At 42.8% G+C, this 17,657-nt stretch overlaps 2 protein-coding genes across 2 annotated transcripts; one reads left to right on the forward strand and one right to left on the reverse strand.

Moving 5' to 3' along the window:
• Window positions 1-3,881: 3,881 nt before the first annotated feature.
• On the forward strand, window positions 3,882-5,230 carry LOC139450226 (uncharacterized). Its single transcript, XM_071231895.1, has one exon. It carries the CDS (start codon window positions 3,940-3,942, stop codon window positions 5,125-5,127), a length of 1,188 nt encoding a protein of 395 aa, XP_071087996.1. The 5' UTR covers window positions 3,882-3,939; the 3' UTR covers window positions 5,128-5,230.
• Window positions 5,231-7,285: 2,055 nt separating this feature from the next.
• On the reverse strand, window positions 7,286-16,267 carry LOC139449485 (neuronal acetylcholine receptor subunit non-alpha-2-like). Its single transcript, XM_071230902.1, has 6 exons — window positions 16,201-16,267; window positions 14,543-14,682; window positions 13,274-13,318; window positions 11,407-11,516; window positions 9,514-10,058; window positions 7,286-7,932 (listed from the first exon to the last, which is right to left on the reverse strand). The coding sequence occupies exons 1-6, from the start codon at window positions 16,265-16,267 to the stop codon at window positions 7,286-7,288; spliced, it is 1,554 nt and encodes a 517-aa protein (XP_071087003.1).
• Between the last annotated feature and the right edge of the window lie 1,390 nt (window positions 16,268-17,657).

The following is a 17,657-nucleotide window of genomic DNA, read 5'->3' on the forward strand; positions in this document are numbered from 1 at the left end:
TCTTAGCCTCCCAAAAAAATTGGTACCAGTGGCCAATTAGTAGCAGAGTTGCTTCCCTTAGTGGTGCCAGAATCAGTTACTTGTGGGTTTCAAATACCAGATTTGTCCTTCCGATGATTATTTGTCAGCAGGCAGTGGGGTAGCCTAGAGGTTAAAGCATTCACTTGTCACACCCAAGACCTGGGTTTGATTCCCAACATGGGTACAATGTGTGCAGCCCATTTCTGGTGTCCCCTGCCCAGACATTGCTGAAATATATATAAAATCAGCATAAAACCATTCTCACTCACTCACTCACTGATTTGTCAGCACACCAACTATGCATTGGGGTTTCACCAAGTGCTAGGACCTACTGCTTTCCCCTGACATTCAGCTGACACTCTCTGATGTGACTGAAATAGGGTTTAAAACAGCCTTTAACTCATCACAGGTAAGCCAAGGTTGGTGATTGTGGTTTGTCATGACACATAAGTGATGTGTGATCCAATTGGTACAAGTAAAGCTGATGGATAACTTTGTCAATTAATGTAACATCATTGAGTTACTGTGATCATAGTTTTCCCATGGGTAGTATCCCAAATGTGTCATGTCCTATGATTATTAACGCACAAAAGGAATGCTTTCATTGGCGTCATTTCAAAAATATGTTTCCTTCAGCCCATATAACCTTTCAGGTGCCACAAGTGATGCATTCAGTACTAGCTGAATAATTGGTGCGGGTTCAACAGTGAGCTGCTCACACATACACATTTGTGGCCTCTCCTGCCACTCCGGACAAGCCGGTTACGGAAAGGGGCGAGCGGGTCGAATGAGACTTCTGAAAAGTTTAATAACCAATGTAGTATCAAAATATCAAGAATATAATATGATTGTTTGTTGTCAATGTTTTTTAACACCTATCTTAATTACGTCTGTAAAACAGATAATTGTTCATCGTTGTCAATGAAGATTGTATTGTATCATACTATGGAAAGGCAATTTTATTTGTATTTTTTGGATCACGGTGTTTTTTCTCCCAATGTCAGATGTCGGAAGAAGGAGTTTGATATAGAAAATGACGGCCTCAACCTTGGTACTCTTTTAAGTTTGTAACTCTATGTGAAATATCGGATTTTCTCGGAGTACATTTCGGCAAAGTCCGTGCATGAAACACAAGGCCATAACTCCACATATCTTATGGACATACTCGGCTACCACGGATCGAAATGGTTCATTTAAGACGAATGTCTAATATTGCCATCGTATAAGTGACCATTTTTCTTAAGATACTCGGTAATCAATTTGACAAAAATATGGTCTGCATATCCGTGACCGTGATCCAATTAATAGATAAATAAATAATGGCCAAAGCACAAGCCATAATATGTTTTCTTACTGCTGAACTTAATTCCTGTTCCTTAATAAACTCTGCTTCATGGTTCACCGTGCCTTGCATTGTATGTGTTGCTTTGGGCGATGTGCCCATTGGTGAGGAAAGATGCGTGTGTTTGTTGTATAACGCCCCACTCCGAAGTAGCCAGCTATATGACGGAGGTCTGGACCAGACGATCTAGTGATTGACCTGTCCATCTATCTACAAAATTGGGACACGATGACATGCATCAACCAAGTCAGGGAGCATGACCACCCGATCCCGTTAGTGGCCACTTACGACAAGCATAAGTTGCTGAAGATCAATTCTAATCCAGATCTTCACGGGGAAGAGACAAATATTGGTTGCTGGAGACCAGTTCTTACCCAGATCTCTATGATACGGGAGAGACAAACATTGGTTGCTGGTGACCAGTTCTTACCCAGATCTCTATTACGGGAGAGACAAACATGGGTTGCTGAAGACCAATCCTCACCCGGATCTTCACGAGGTAGACTAGCATGCATGGGCTGCTGAAGACCAATTCTAACCCGGATCTTCACGGGGTCAGAACCTCTAGACTGTGGTTGATTAAATATTAATGTACTGTCAAACAATTACATGTGCAAGCAGTACATGATCTCACACAGTTCAGCTGTAGTTCGATACTGACTACAGGAAGCAAATTACTGATAGGTGCAACTATTTGACAAAGCGTCGTATAATTTGAGTAAAAGCTGGTGGCAGTTTGACATCTTGTGGTAATTTGCCGATATGATATACGTTGTACTGAAATATGTTGTATTTTTCCATAAGTGTTGAATACATTACACCTTACAGTCAGGCCCTTAATGTTAACATGCTGTTATTTATGATCTTAAAAGAGGCAGTGGGTAGACTGACGCTTAGTCTCTGAAAATATATATATTTGATAGAAACAAACAACTTCATTTAAATTTATAAGACGTCCCAGTGAAATGGGAGAGAAGAACCTGTGGCAAACATAGACCCCGTCTTTCAGGTCTATAGCATTAGGGGCTGATCGGAAGGGAAAATAATATAGTTCAGGGTCAGGCAACCTAGGGCTGTGGGGTTAAAGCGTTAATCGGCTCGTCATGCCGACGTTCCGGGAACACAACACCCACATTCAGCACCATGACTGGAATATATGTATTTAAATGAAAAAAAAACCAATATAGATTATAAAAAAGCACATCTAGCCAGTTCTATTCCACGATCATTAATTCAGCATCGGGAAAAAGACTATATGTTAGTGTGTACTAATGGGAGCGTGTGTGAATCTCGCAGTCAGGAATATTCCAGCTACATGTATATCAAGGCGATATATAAACGGCAAAAATATATTGAAGTCAAATCTTTAAAAAAATAATTATTCTTCTACACTGATTGCCAAACCTCTATATATGACGTAAAACGGGTGACGTGCTGGCATGACAAGTATTGTAAAACATACGTGGCGCAATCTGATTGGTTGTATCATATTGCATTCAAGCCACACACGTCGAGTTGTTGACATAACACCGAGTCACAAACATACGCCAGCCAGTCCATTCAGTTAGATAAACACGCTCCCCCCAGCCCCCCTTATCAACTACAACAACACATGTATGCATCTATAGTCTAAACTTCACTGGCTGACACTGCGACTACTTATCAACTATAACACCTGAAACATTAGCTTTGATCTTTGTTAATCTCATCAACAGGGTGTCGCAAAACGTTCCAGACGCATTCGGAATAATTTCATGGCGAAATTTTTTCCATGTTTACAGTACAGTGTCAACTATATTCGATACTAGTCCAGCTAAATATCTTTGTTTTCTTAATCTAATAATGACGCTCCACATGCTGGCCATAATAAATAGACCAAAATGTATGTTTATGTCATACTAACATGTGTGTGTTTTGCGCGAGAAACGCTACCAGAGCCACATTGAAATTCTCAGGTACGCAAAAACGTGTCTTTTGCTTTATGAATGAAACTCAACTTAACCAGACCTACCTTTCTATGGAAACTGCCAGATCTAGCCCGACAGTGCCCATGCAAATAAATATGTGCATGTTGAATCAGAAATCGTGTATTCGCATTTCAGTAAAATATCATCTTGTATGAAATGTTGTACACTATAGCTCCTAATGCAATGGTATTAGGTTACAATATTTATCTCACACATATCGGGGGCGGTCGGGTAGCCTGACAGTTAAAGCGTTCGCTCGTCACGCCGAAGACCCGGGTTCGATTCCCGACATGGGTACAATGTGTGAAGCCCATTTCTGGTGTCCCCTGCTGTGATATTGCTGGAATATTGCTAAAAGCGGCGTAAAACCATACTCACTCACTCACATATATCGTTTTTATATTTTACACCATCTTCTTCTTGACGATAACTTTTGACATTCATATACACCACACTCCTTCACGCACGAACTAAAGAACCCACTGTGGGCCTCGCACGTCCGGAAACAACAGAGCAGACGACCAAGTGTCAGATTACAAGATGGCGTGGGGGAGTGGGGAGCCAGCTCGTGTGGGATGCTGACGCGACTAAGTTTGGCTGCTCTGCAAAATGTCGAGTCTCCACTACGCGCAGGTCATTCTCTTTTCTCTCTGTGTCGTTCAAGCGAAGCCCAACCTAGACTACGTGAGTCCAAAGAGTATTCTTGTGTTCGGAGGGAATGGTTTCATGGGCTCTGCCACGGTGGAAACATTGTTAGAAGCTGGTCACGTGATTACTATAGTAAACAGAGGCAACTGGTACTGGGACTCCGTCTTTACCATCAAGCCGCGTGTACGACATATCGCTTGTGACCGAGGTGTGCCCCTACGTAAATGCGACGACCTTGTTGGACTTGTTGAGAAAAATTCTGTTGATGTTGTGGTGGATTTCAGTGGGTATCATCCATTTGCTGTGACAGAGGCGGTGGATTTGCTTAAACATAAATTAGGCTTGTATATCTACATTAGTTCTGATTCCGTGTATGAGGTTTGTGAAAAGAATCATTCTGAACCTTCCCGTGAGGTTGACGCCGTGAGACCGAATTCCGAAGAGGTGCGGAATGCCCTGGCGGAAAAAGATGATTATGGTCATCGGAAGTTGCAATGCGAGGAAGAACTTATAAAGCAGCGCCAGAATGGAGGATTTCCATATGTTGCATTACGCCTCCCAGACGTCATAGGACCACGTGACAATACATACCGCTGGTGGATTTATCAAATGTGGATAAAATTGTCAAAATATCTTGAAAAACCAGTGTCCGTCCCAGCAAGATTTCTTAACAAACCGATCAGTTTAGTCTACTCGCTAGACGTCGCTCGTATTATCGGATTGTTATTGCAACCTAATCCAGAATGGATAGATCAAGCCTACAACCTCGCTTTCAAAGAGACGCCATCTTTGCTTGACGTTCTAACAGACATGAAAATGGCGCTGAACATGACGGACCTAACGATCAAGACCCACACGGGGGAGGACGCCATGTATCTCTTCCCCTCCGTGCGACAGGGCCCTGTTGACACCTCCAAAGCCGTGGACGTCCTGGGGTGGGACCCCACGCCATGGGAAGAAGCGGTGCTGCAGACGGTAGACTTTTATGAGAGCGCAGTCACCCACAGCCATTTTGACGTTCCAAGGAAGGACATCATACGAACAATGCAGATCTATTTCACCAGCCGTCCCTTCAAAGTGTTGGTTGGTTTGAGGAGGGAGTATGGGTTAGATTACCAAGGTCCAAAGTTGCCGAAAGATGAACTGTGATACACACATGTGATGCTTAACATGAATGTCGCACACGCATGTCATGCAGTTTTTGTGATGTCCCATATGTTATTGTGAAGTTGTCATATCAGATTTTATGATGTTCTCCAATCAGTATTTTTCTATTGTGAATAAATCAGACTTTGCTTACACAAAATATGCTCCTTGTCATTGGCTCCGCCTTTACTAAAGCACCAGTTAATACGCGGTAATCTATCTCTGATCTGACTTGACGCTTCGACCTGCCCCACAGTGTTTTCCTAACAGTTCTGCACCGCATCTTATTTCTTTTCAGCAAAGTGCACACGTCGCGATCTAACATCAATTGTATCGTGATTCACTTCCTAAGATATTTGCCTTCATATACGAGTAGGCCTACTTATATTTTAGATCGTGCAACAATTATATTTTCTTACTGAGTTGGAAACCGGACCGATACAGATTTCTTTAATCCGCCATTTCGCTCAGCGATGGCGGCCATGCACAAATTCGTCGTTTCCCGATGGCGCGGGTCGTCGCTCATGCTTTCAGTCATGCACTGGTTTCACTGGTCGAGGTTCGATCGCTTACAGATAGGAATATATCTGGGACATTGCTGACAAGAAACAACATTCACTCACTCAAGTTATTCACTGGTCTCTTCTGCCCCAAGGGCACGTCAGTTACAAACGGAGAATAGATCTTGTGGTTACAACGTTGCTCAGCATGAATGCGTCCGAATGAGAGAGTGATTTGCAAAACTAAGATTTGCGACTTGAGACCTGCCAGAATTCTATGATCGTAGGTTCGAATCCCTCGAACCTCCAGTATGATTCTTGGTTTGTCCGCACCATACCCGTGTTTGTGGGTTCCACCAAAGTGGTAAACATCGACGATCTGAAAACTCTACGAGATTTCCTCCCACATTAAGCTGAAACGATGTGATAGTGAAATACCGAAATACTGGCACTAAAACCCAACTTACTCTTGAAAACAACAATCTAACTTCTGAAACATACGCAGTAATCATATTCAACGAGGGACAACTCTGATATCGAATGAAGCGACTGTAATATTCTATTTATTGTCATATATATAATTTGAAGAGGCTCAGTACTTCATAGGTCGGTGGAATTAATAATTATCCAACTTCACCTTACAGGTACGTCTCGTTTAATATTTAAATTTATTACCACATATGTAGTTTGAAGAGTCCAGCTCTCATAATGCCTTAAAGGAATCGCGATTTTGAACAACAATAATTTGATAACAAATGCCCTTGAAATGAAACCAGAAATAACTTTGGTAAAACGTATGCTGAAGATAATGGCCAAATATTATGGTAAATAAGTAGTTGTGATTGGTCAGTTATTACTAAAGCCGCGCCTTGCTATTTTAAGCAATCGGTGGTTATCTCACAGTTATTTCTCATGGGACTTTGACTTCCCGTAAAGATCTGTGGAACATCAAGTTCTATGATTGAATAGATCAAATGAACATAACTGTATTTATGAGTCAAGAGGATCCTGCCTTGTGACTTGGTGACCAAAGATATGATTGGTTGTTTGTTGTTAAATGCCGCACTCAGCAATATTCCAGCGATATGACGGAGGTCTGTAAATTCTGTTTGTTAGTTTGTTGTTTAACGCCACACTCAACAATATTCCAGCTGTATGTCGGCGGTCTGTAATTAATCGAGTCTGGACCAGACAATCCAGTGATTGACATGAGCATCCATCGATGGAATACATGCATCAACCAAGTCAGCGAGCCTGACCACCCGATCTCGTTAGTCTCCTCTTACGAAAAGCGTAGTCGCCTTTTACGGTAAGCATAGGTTGCTGAAGACCTATTCTAACCCAGATCTTCACGGGTAGGCGACCACAGAACGCAAACTCAAGTAAGGCTTGAGCATCACTAATCTCCACCTCCTCAAATGTAACACGGACGACCATGTCTATGTACCAACAGACAAATGAACGATACAACTGAATATCCACTCCTAGCACAAGACGCGTTAAAGGTAGAAAGTGTCTTTAACTGCATGTTTTCAAGTACCATCGTTTCCTATGACACCCATAGCCCAAACGAATATTCAACACCAGGCGTCAGACTCGATCAAGACAGTTGTACCAGACGCCACTTTGCAGAAGTAAACAAGGTACTGACACCAATGACTTTAAGCTTGCCTGTCTCTGGCAGCATCAAATATAATAGCCGTGGACACTATGAGAATAGAGAAGGTCAACCAAAAGAAGAACCTGTCGACAACACGCGCGATCTGTTTCCACTGATTCTCTAAGGCCGCTTCCACCTCCCCAGCCATCCGGGTCTGATACAGCTCCTGGTACACGTCGCGAACGGCGGACAAGAACGCTGTCTTTGACTGTGTGCCCGACGTCTTATCAATATTGGCAATGCTGTGAATCAGCTTCACCGCCGATATCGCCGCTCCAGTCCGTAGGTTCTGACACGACGCTCCGAGGAGCCCGCTTGTAGGGTGGAAGGTGTGTGTGGATTCGGCGGGCGAGTCAGGGAGGACGATCTTTGGGTTACTGCAGCTTGTTGCGGGCTCGTCGTGATGGTCGATCTCGATCTTGGCTTCTACTTGATCCATGTGGTCGTGGTATTCCTCGACAATCGGCTGGACGTCCGTGGTATGGCTCCTGGTGCCCATACAGAGCCAGTGGCCGAGGAAGTCGAGAACGAGGCGCCGGAGCCAGACCGGGGGTTGGTTGTACTCGGTCCGGTGATGGAGGTTCAGGACCAGGACGGAGATGATGACGGAGAACGTTGATGCCGACATGAAGCAGAGCAGGTACACCTCTGTAAAACAGAAAGTATGTCCATTAGCAATCGATCATTTAATACAGCAAGTCTTTTAGAGATCGGGGCGGTCGGGTAGCCTAGTGGTTAAAGCGTTCGCTCGTCACGCCGAAGACCCGGGTTCGACATGGGTACAATGTGTGAAGCCCACTTAGAGATCGATCATTGCACACAGCATGTCCACTATAGAGATTGATCAGTTTAAAGCTTGTCGGAGAGCAGATTTCTTTTTACAAATTGAAGGGTTTCCAATATAGGAACACGTTCTCCTTACATAACCTAATCATAAAGCGATGTTTGTTTGTTTGTTTGTTGTTTAACGCCACACTCAGCAATATTCCAGCTATATAACAGCGGTCTGTAAATAATCGAGTCTGGACTAGACAATCCTGTGATTGACATCATGAGCATCGATCCACGCAATTGGGAAACTATGACATGCATCAACGAAGTCGGCGAGTCTGACCACCCGATCCCGTTAGTCGCCTCTTACGACAAGCATAGTCGCCGTTAACTGCAAGCATGGGTTGCTGAAGACCTATTCTATCCCGGATTTTCACGGGTCTTTGTAGTGATGGTAATATGAATTATGAATGATCTGTCCCGAGTGAATTTCACGAGAGAAAGATACTCCGTAATTCCGAGTTGCGAATAACTTTAACTATATAGTATTACTCATAGTTGGTTTCCCGACCAGAAATGGAAACACTAATACTATTTGCATCGATCTCCGTGTCGCTATTTGTAATGGTATTACATTCGCGTATGTATCATATACCGATTTCACGAAGCTAGGTTCATACTTCATAGCGAAAGTTTCGTAAAATAAGTATCACATTAATTAATAGCTTATAATAATGACTTATCCTAAAATCCTTATATCGGTAATATGGTCTCGTATCAGCATCTCCAATATCCCCAAACTACGGGTAGCACGGCATATATCCGATGGTCCAGAGGACTGGCAACGCCAGACAACAATTTTTCATCAAATGCTTATGTATGTATTTGTTTTTAATCCAAATTGTGTGAGTGGCGGTGCTACTCGTAGGGCAGGACATGCTTACCCTATTCGAGAACACCTGGTGTCATCACTGATTTTCAATCATCTATTCATATAAATGTCACCTCTATTGCGACATTAACGCCCACATGAAATGGACTGTTCTCTAGTGTTGACGTAATATATTTGCCCCAAAGTAAACTAGATCAGGCTTCCCGTCAGTCTCCTCTCACGACAAGCATGGGTTGCTGAAGACCAGTTGTAACCCGAATGTTCAGTATGAGTGAGTGAGTTGGGTTTTACGCCGCTTTTAACATTATTCCAGTTATATCACGGCGTGACAGCTTAATGTGGGAGGAAAGCCAGAAGTGATACAGGTCTCAGACGTTTACCACTTCGGTGAAACCCACGAGCACGGGTATGGTGCTGACAAACCTAGAAACATAATCTGGGCGAACCGGGATTCGAACCCACAATCATAGGTTTCTGGCGTGCCCAAGGGACGCAACTCTGCACAGCGAATCGCGGCGCCTTAGACGATTTGGCCACCCGTGTCCCCTGTTCAGTATGACCAGTACCTAGTATGGGCATGGCGCTGGCCGATGTCGGCATATCCTCGGCTATCATCAGCTGGAACACAGAGAAGGCCAGGAGAACTGTGACGCCGAGCGAGACCTTCTCCCCGGAGTCCGGCGGCAGGTAAAACACCATCAGCACAAGGCACGACATCATCAAGCAGGGTGTCAGAATGTTGATGAAGTAGTACGTGGACTTCCTCCGTATTTGTATAGTCACAGCAACTTCCGGGTATATCATTTCCGGGCTGTTGTTGTAACTGAACCTGTCCCCCTCGACTTTTGTGCTCAGGATCTCCCACTCTCCGTTCTCAACGTAGGCGTCCCTGTCGACTTCCGGCGACGCGAACGTGAGGTTGACGAGGTCGACGGTATAGTCCCACGTTGAGAAGAACATCGTGCACGTCTGACGGTCAAACGGGTAGAGCGTGATGTCCATCTCGCACGACGTCGTGAACACTCCCCCCGGCTCCCACGACATTAGGCCGGTGTAGGAGATGAGCACGTAGAAATTGTCACGGAAGTTCTTCTCGATTATATTGTCGACGCTGAAAATGGAAACACACCTTTTGATCAAAGAATGCGCAATTTAATTGAGTATGCTTAGTAAAGATGTATTTATTAATCATTGTTAAACGCCGCAATATTCTAACTAAACTGCCGGGCTTAAGACAGAATACACCGATGTTGATGGTGCAACAAGAATTTGTTATTCGATGGTGATTAATTTAAATTTGAGTTTTGGACCTTAAGTATGCAGTGTTTTGGCAAATGTTTTGTAACGTTTTGATTACGTTTGTAATTGAATTCTTTGTTTTGCCCCGCAATAATCTTGTTATTATCGTGCTTGTCATATATAGCAGACTAAAATGCTAAGTATTGAGGTCAGGCCTTACGACTGAACTGAATGCATTTCTGCATTTCATCGTTCCCCGATGGCTCGGGTCGTAGCCCATACTTTTTGTGACGGGTGTGCCTGACCCACTCCCCCATGGAGCCTCGATTTTTGCAAGCTGCTTGGAAAATGCCTAATATATATAACTATTGCTGACTGTGGTGATAAAAATCACTCACTGACTAAATATTGTGTAACATTCCAAGTAAAGACGCAAAAACCTTGTTGTGAATCTACATGCTTCTTTTCTGTCGCGCTTTCTGAATAATCATAAACATGTATCATCCCATATATGATGTCATTCTTACAATAATGGATGTTTAAGAAGTACTTTCTCTCAATGAAGAAGCTTTAGAAAAGTTAGCCAAATTTGTCCTATAGTGTCGGTGTCTCATGGCGGCCATGTTTGTCTACAGAAACACGGCGCTATATCGGGAACCCCTTTATTTGTGCGCATGTTGGGATAAAAGGAAAGAGATAAGGCAATGCATCGATGTATGGAGTTTGAAAGTAGTTCCTGCTAGATGACCACATTTGCATATTTATCGGATCGTGACACCAAGTTTATGGGATGGGTTTATCATATCATGGCAATATATTCCCTCTAGCGATCGGCCAACCTCGTCCCTTTCCGTGACTTCAAAGACGAATCTTTTTTCAGGGAAATGGACAATCGTGCCCAGCTTTCTCGGGGAACGATTAGAAGACACCATAAGATGCAGTTTACAGTGTAATACTAGCCAATAGATGCCAATGCCAACAATTTGTAAGGCAACAGTCATTGGATAAATGTCAAAATCCCCAAGGAGACTTTATGAAGACATATTGAACAAGTTACAAAATAAGGTATGGAAACGGATATTCAACTGATTCAGTGTCCCAACCTGTTTCCACGGCAACATGTGCATGTGAGTCCCTTTACTCCCACGTGATGCTGGATGCCGTGGTGTAACGGAAAGACTGTTCCCAGACAGCGTTATCCCAGCTCCCTCTCCACCCACCTGTTGTCCAGGGCAATGATCGGCAACCATACAGAGGACGTGGGCAGCACTAGTTTAGTGATGTTGTCGTACTGGGCTGGATCCCATCGGAAGATGTCGTCATACCACCTCTACAACAGGCAGTTGAACTGTGGACGAACTCTACAGTTGTTCTATATATACTACTCAAAACAAGTTAAACAACACCCGATGCTTTCATATTGCTACTACAGTTAATCTGTCAAGCTATGGCAGCGTAACTATAATAGTAAGAAAGAATAATTCTTTAACTTCTTTTGAGTTGTAAAAGGAAAAAAGGGTCCATGTGTTTGACGATATTTACCCAGAAAATGACTTAATGACAGTGAAGTGATCATACCAGATACAATTATTTCATTAACAGTCTCTATCTTAATTACCAGACCCGTGAAGATTCCGGGGTAGAATAGGTCTTCAGCAACCCATGCTTGCCGTAAAAGGTGACTCTATTTGTCGTAAAAGGCGACTAACGGGATCGGGTGGTCAGGCTCGCTGACTTGATTGATGCATGTCATTGATCCCAATTGCGTGGATCGATGCTCATGATATTAATCAGTGGATTGTCTGGTCCAGACTCGATTATTTACAGACCGCCGTCATATAGCTGTAATATTGCTGAGTGCGGCGTTAAACAACAATCCATCCAACTTAATTACCAAGCAGGCCAATATACATTCTTCTGCTATATATTTACCTGTTCCTTTATTTTTGTCCATCAGCATACACACCCTTTCTTTGAAGAATAAGCCAAGAGAAGACTTGCATGGTGGGTATGCACTCCCAAGTTCTACCCCAAGTATACATACAGTATATTACGGAAGCCTTTTAGGGCCATGTGGGTTTTTTTAAAAAAAGATTCGATACTATCTTGAAATTTCAACTTAGTATCTTGAAATTTCAAGATAGTATCGAAAAAAATGGCCCTAAAAGGCTTCCGTAGTATATACCATCATGCCTATATTAAAGTATGGGCCATGGGAGTGGCAATAGTCTTAACACTAACTAGTTCAATATCGCCGACATAAAACGATAAGTGAATGCAGCACTAAAACAGATTCACCAAGGAGAAGAAAAAATTATTAGAAGTGTAGTTTAGACGTGAAGGTGATGCGGCATTCTGATCTTAGACAGTCAGCTTAACAGTTCGGATTCATCTTGGAGCATGCTGTACGCCATGTTTACCAAACTCCAAGCACAGCACGGCGGGGAACACGAATGGCTTCCACACTCTATACATGGGGAATCAAAACGCCCTATACACAATAGGGCTTAAAAACCGCTCATGAATTAAGGTTTACCCCCTTTGAATTAGCACAGAAGGCAAACGGCTCTGCTCGGTTTGAATCGGAAAAATTAACAAAAGTTTTTGAAGAGGCATTTTGCCGTCGTACTCCTATGACACTAAACCCATGAAGAACCGCGAAGAATTTATCTTCAGCAACCCATGCCTGTCGTAAGAGGCTCACTGACTTGGTTGATGCATGTCATCGTATCCCAATTACATGCTCATGATGTTAATCACTGGATTGTCTGGTCCAAACTCGATTAGGTACAGACCCCCGTCATATAGCTGGAATGTTGCTGAGTGCGGCGTTAAACAACAAGCAAATAAAGAAAAATAAAGAAAACAAACCTATGATAATACATTCTTCTTAGGGGCGGTCGGGTAGCCTAGTGGTTAAAGCGTTGGCTCGTCACGCCGAAGACCCGGGTTCGATTCCCGACATGGGTACAATGTGTGAAGCCCATTTCTGGTGTTCCCCGCCGTGATATTGCTGGAATATTGCTAAAAGCGGCGTAAAACCATACTCACTCACTCACTCACTCACATTCTTCTTATAGTACTTACCACCACGATCCACCCGGTGACAGACAACATCTCACTCCGCAAATTCTGGCAGTGGGAACAAGAAGTTGATACAAAGTTTATAGCTTGATAAATAGATAATCGTTGTGTTGTCAAATTCGTTCGTCTATTTGACGATGAGGGAAACGACACACCTTGATGCAATACTATAATGAACACAAAGGGATCATGACTCATTTTGGGGGGATAGTTTTTATAAGTGATGAGGTGAAATAGGGTTTAACGTCACGTCCAAGATTATTGCACTTACATAGTGACGTGAATGCACGTGTGTGATTGTGGCTGCTTTCATAGTCCGGGCTGATGCCGATTTTTCGTGCTAGCACACTGGGATACCACGCCGCTGTTTTGAATTGCGGCGCCTTAGACACAACTATTATACCCAGGTGAAATTGGGTTTAACGTCGCGTCCAAGATTATTGCATTTATATAGCGACGTGCATGCTAGTGTGTGTGTGGCTGATTGTACAAGTGTGAACTGATGCCCATTTATAGTGCTAGCCCACTGAGATACCATGCCGCAGTTAGACATGAATACCCCACTCAGACACAGTATACCGACTCTGAGCCGACCAGTCCTTGTTTTATCCCTTTAATGCCGTGCGCCAGACAGGGTAACAAGTACCATCTTTTAACGTCTTTTGGTATGACGCGGCCGGGCGGACGCTATACAACTAGACCACGGAGGCGGTCTTTATAAGTGATGACTGAGCACACAATTTCCCCCAAAATGTTCATCATCCCCATTTTCTGTGTCCAGTATTTATAGGCTTTCTATTTGTCTCCATTTCCACCCAGCCCATTGTTTAAATATTCTGAAACTAAAATAAATAAAGAAGCGTATATTCGCTTCAAGCCTACACAGAAATAATATATACATATGAAAGTAGGTGAGCTGTGAACACTTACAAACGGTTATGATATCAGATATTCTAATCAGAGGCAGGTATTGACGTGATCTTAACCCACTGATTCAACAGTCAAACCTTTTACAGTGCCAAGGTAAAACAATAATGTAATACATCACAGTCATCGGGCGAATACAGATAAAGTATTTCAACCCAATAGGCCGAAGAGAGTGCGAAATCGAATTCCCCGGAAGCGCTCGTAAGTCGACAACGTAATAAGAATATGAGCGAAAACTCCTATGACAAGTTATTACGAAGATTGTAGGATAAATATCTTTCTGTGAAGCACTAGAAACGATTCTACCGTGGCATAATTGTAGAACGTCGTGTAAGAGCAACTAACCAATATGTCTACCCTCGTCATGTAGAAGGCGAAGGTCACGTCTACCGTCTCCGAGGCGTTCATCCGTGGTCTGACCCTTCGGTCATAGTTGCTGGTCAGCTGGTCCACGAGTCGTGCCTCGATCGTCCGGTTGCTTGGCCCTGTAATACAACAGTCGCCATTGTCATGGTATAGTTCTTCCATTCTTGCCATGTATCATGATTTCATAATGCGTCCCACTGTTCGTATTGGTGTTGGGGCGGTCGGGTAGCCCAGTCGTTAAAGCGTTCGCTCGTCACGCCGAAGACCCGGGTTCGATTCCCGACATGGGTACAATGTGTGAAGCCCATTTCTGGTGTCCCCCGCCGTGATATTGCTGGAATATTGCTAAAAGCGGCGTAAAACCATACTCACTCACTCACTCACTCGTATTGGTGTTGGATTTGAAGGGAATTTTACAGGGATAAAAAAACCTCGTAAAAGTCAGAAACAGAACTGCATTGTTAGAAATTAAGAGTGTCCTCGGGACCTTAAGGTTTTCTGCTGTAATATTTGAATCTAGGTTCCACTTAAAATCTTTCATTACGGACGGGTTGTCGCCGGCCACTTAGACGCGCGATAAACCTATGATTGTAGGTTCGAATCCCACTTTCTCCCTGATCATGTTAGACGTCTAAGACCCGCATCATTTCGAGCTTTCCTCCCACATCAAGCTTTCCTCTCACATCGAGCTTTCCTCCCACATCAAGCTTTCCTCCCACATCAAGCTTTCCTCCCACATCGAGCTTTCCTCCCACATCGAGCTTTCCTCCCACATCAAGCTTTCCTCCCACATCAAGCTTTCCTCCCACATCAAGCTTTCCTCACACATCGAGCTTTCCTCCCATATCAAGCTTTCCTCCCCCATCGAGCTTTCCTCCCACATCAAGCTTTCCTCCCATATCAAGCTTTCCTCCCACATAGAGCTTTCCTCACACATCAAGCTTTCCTCCCACATCGAGCTTTCCTCCCACATAGAGCTTTCCTCACACATCAAGCTTTCCTCCAACATCGAGCGATACACTCACTGTTCAAAGCGGCGCCATACATAACTTTATTTCGGAGACTATTTATTTTAGTCTACCTTATTCACTCATAGGTAGAAACAGTTCGTACAGTGACATTAATACAGTGACAATTGTCATTTTGTCAACACTGTTGTGAATAAATACGAAGTTGTTCAAATTCCCCCAATTTACACTTGTCTTCAAATCTGCCGACATTGAAATAAAAACAAATCAGTTCAAGCATATTGCACCGAATGACTGCAAATCATGTCGGAAATCTGAAATGTGTAAACTTTCGACGATTTCGTGGTGAGGGAAACATTCAATTGCCGACCGCGCCCCTTGATAACTACTTATACATCCCTGCAAAAGACACATACTTGATCTATTGCAAATGAAGATATTATTCCCTCATTTCCCGGCCAAAATAAATATTTACATCTCGTATATATTTACACTACATATGCAAAAGTATACATTTGTGTTTAGTCCAATTGAAACAAATTAAATGGTTTAGATTTCCCCACCTAACATATGATGTGTAACTGATGTCAACATTTCTTTTGGTTCATGCCCATTCTTTTTCATCATGAATGTTTGGAAAAAGAACCTCTGAAAATCAAATATACCAACCTTCCGTAGCAACTGCAGATATGCAGAGAAGTAATTTCAGAAGCAGCAGCCATTTTTCCAATATCATCACGTCATTGTACCGGCGACATAAGTGTATGACGTCATTCAGTATATGACGTCATACTAAACTACGTCACATGGAAACACAAACCCCAATCTCACGTTCGGCTATTTCCGTCAAGCCCGGTAAAAAGAGCGTCCTCTGTTGGCAGATTGGCACAAACTCAGTTCACATCAGGGTAACGGCATGTAGATGTGGTGATCATTGTAGCCTTCATTTCATCCGAGAGCATTCTAGAAAGCCATCAGGTTTTTTGGGTGTATTTTGGGTGGGGTGGGGGTAGATGAGGTGGGTCTTTTTCGTAAAGGAGAGCTAAGATTTTACACGTCACATTTCAAATTATACCAATGGAGAGAATGTTGAACTTTTGTCACGTTTAACTTAAACGTACTTTTACTGTACAGACGTATATAGAGGTCACTTAGAGGTGGCGTCTGTCTGGACTTGGAGTACTCACTGAAGCCGAGTTTTACACGAGTGTGTAGGGGTCCTCACCCCAGCAATGATAACTCACCGGTGGTCCATTATGTAATTTCCAGTGTATGAATGACATTTTGTTCTAAAAAAACGTTATGTGGAAATAGATAGTTGTTTTTATATTCAAGTTGATATTTCCGCTATTCAAAGTGTGCAGTAAGGCCGTCTTATCAACAGTCATTTCTGAGACATAAATGCAAAGTTTAATTAATTAAGTCCACTCGCATTTTTCGCATTTAATTAACACGCGCGTTTATTTTAAGATTTACAGTTTAAACTATTCAAAAGAAGTAAAAGAACTTCCGATTTTATCATATGACTATAAGGGTTAATCAGTCATGGGAGAAAGGGCGAAAGCGATATTTCCCATAATGCCGTACATAAAACGTGTTTATGATGATATTCAGTGATCCATTCCTATAATTCCCACCGCTATTTTGACTCTAATACCTAGAATTATTGAACATTTTGTAGTAGATAAATGTCAGATATAGATACAGAATGCTACTCGTTTAGTTTCTATACACGCATGGTTCTTGTATTGTATTGTTGTAAATAAACTTGATTCACATACATTGCAACAACAAAATCTCTACACAGAAAGTGGATCGTAGATCATTTGCGATTTCTTTGCGAAATTTAATTGCCCCTAGTGTGGGAGTTATTAGTTTTATGCCTACCACAGACAGATATACACACAGACAGACGGACACACACACACACACACACACACACACACACACTTGCATAATTTGACCAAACTATACTTAAAATATACAAAAATATTAGGATGACAGCTGATTTAATATATGTTATAGATACTGATAATCATAGTAATGCACTTCGTAGTGTTATGATGGTTAACTGTGTCGCCACACTAATTAGGATGTCTCTCCATGTGTAGTTTACCCCAGTACAC

The sequence above is a fragment of the Haliotis cracherodii genome, unplaced genomic scaffold (genome assembly GCF_022045235.1).
Source record: "Haliotis cracherodii isolate W230 unplaced genomic scaffold, xgHalCrac1.p SCAF_8, whole genome shotgun sequence".
NCBI classification, from domain to species: Eukaryota; Metazoa; Mollusca; class Gastropoda; order Lepetellida; family Haliotidae; genus Haliotis; species Haliotis cracherodii.